At 34.3% G+C, this 1,267-nt stretch overlaps 1 protein-coding gene across 1 annotated transcript; it reads left to right on the top strand.

Annotated features, from left to right (window-relative positions):
* Positions 1–321: 321 nt before the first annotated feature.
* On the top strand, positions 322–632 carry Pmar_PMAR006713 (hypothetical protein; the record flags this gene model as incomplete). The annotated part of the gene is made up of 2 exons (XM_002787979.1): positions 322–444; positions 570–632. 2 exons carry the CDS (start codon positions 322–324, stop codon positions 630–632), a joined length of 186 nt encoding a protein of 61 aa, XP_002788025.1.
* Positions 633–1,267: the final 635 nt, after the last annotated feature.

Genomic DNA, 1,267 nt, shown 5'->3' with positions numbered 1-1,267 from the left:
AGAGCAGCATACTACCATGTTAGGTAGTAATAGGATTAATTTCCCACCTAAACCCAGACTTAGACGATCATTATACTATAGGGAACTTGATGAGAATAATAAGGAGAATAATAAAAACGAAAGTCAGTTGTCTATTGTTACTTGCTATTTGTTATTATTAATATCATCATCATCATTTTAGATTCTTATCAATATTATAACGGTAGTAGATGTAATACTCATGATAAGAGTACATCTTGTCGTGATGATGATAATGATGAATTGATAGACGAAGATAAGGATGAGGATACTAGTTGTGTCCATCACAATATTACTACTACGATGGTGGAGGAGAAGGAGGAGGAGGAGGAGGCGTCTAGTAGTAAGCAACAGCTGCGAGTAGAGAAACGTAGATTGAGAGGTATTAAAGATAGACTAATAAAGCGACAACAGAACATTAAACATGTAAGTAGTAGTAGTTATTATTGTTATTATTATTCTTCAGTCAGTGATATCTGATAATGAAGTACGATGTAAGATAATGGATAGATTGAAGGGACCTAAATTAACATATGATATATCATCATTAGATTATCATGGATTCAACCATAATAATAAAACAGGTGTACAAGGAGAAGGAAGAGGAGGACTAGATAGGAGGAAGGAGAAGGTTGGACGATTTTAATAATAAGTTAGTGTTATTATAATTACTATCAGGATGGTAGTGTTGTCATGATGAATGGTGATAGTAACAAAGGGAGTACTTCATCATCATTATCACAAGACAGTAATGGTCATGGTCATGGTCATGGTGGTGGTGATTGTTGGGTGAATAATGATATTCATCATCATCTGGTTATTGGGTCATTTGGGTATGGTTTATCATCATCATCAACATCATCATCAACATCATTATTATCATCATCATTGTCTAATAATAATAGTGTCGAAGAAGTAATAAGAAGAGAGTCGTTGATGACTACTCAAAGAAGTATGTTAAATTATGCTAGTGGTAGTGGTAATACTAGAAAACGAGATGATGATGATAATAAGAAGGCTTCCCAAGGAAGATTGAATACCACCATACATCATGGTCATCATCATAGTAGCAGTAGTAAGAGGGCAGCATTGAAGCAGTATTACATCATAAGATGAGTGAATGGAGAGTTGTAATAACACACACAACTGCGACTACTACTACTACTACTAGTTCTTATTGTTGTTCTAATCTCAGCAAGGGTATAACGATGATTATGATGATGATGATAGTAAAGATAGAGTAGATCCC

The sequence above is a fragment of the Perkinsus marinus genome (assembly GCF_000006405.1).
Source record: "Perkinsus marinus ATCC 50983 genomic scaffold scf_1104296928836, whole genome shotgun sequence".
Classification (NCBI taxonomy): domain Eukaryota; phylum Perkinsozoa; order Perkinsida; family Perkinsidae; genus Perkinsus; species Perkinsus marinus.
The sequence above is the reverse complement of the archived record's forward strand: the minus strand, read 5'-3'. Positions and strand labels throughout refer to the sequence as shown.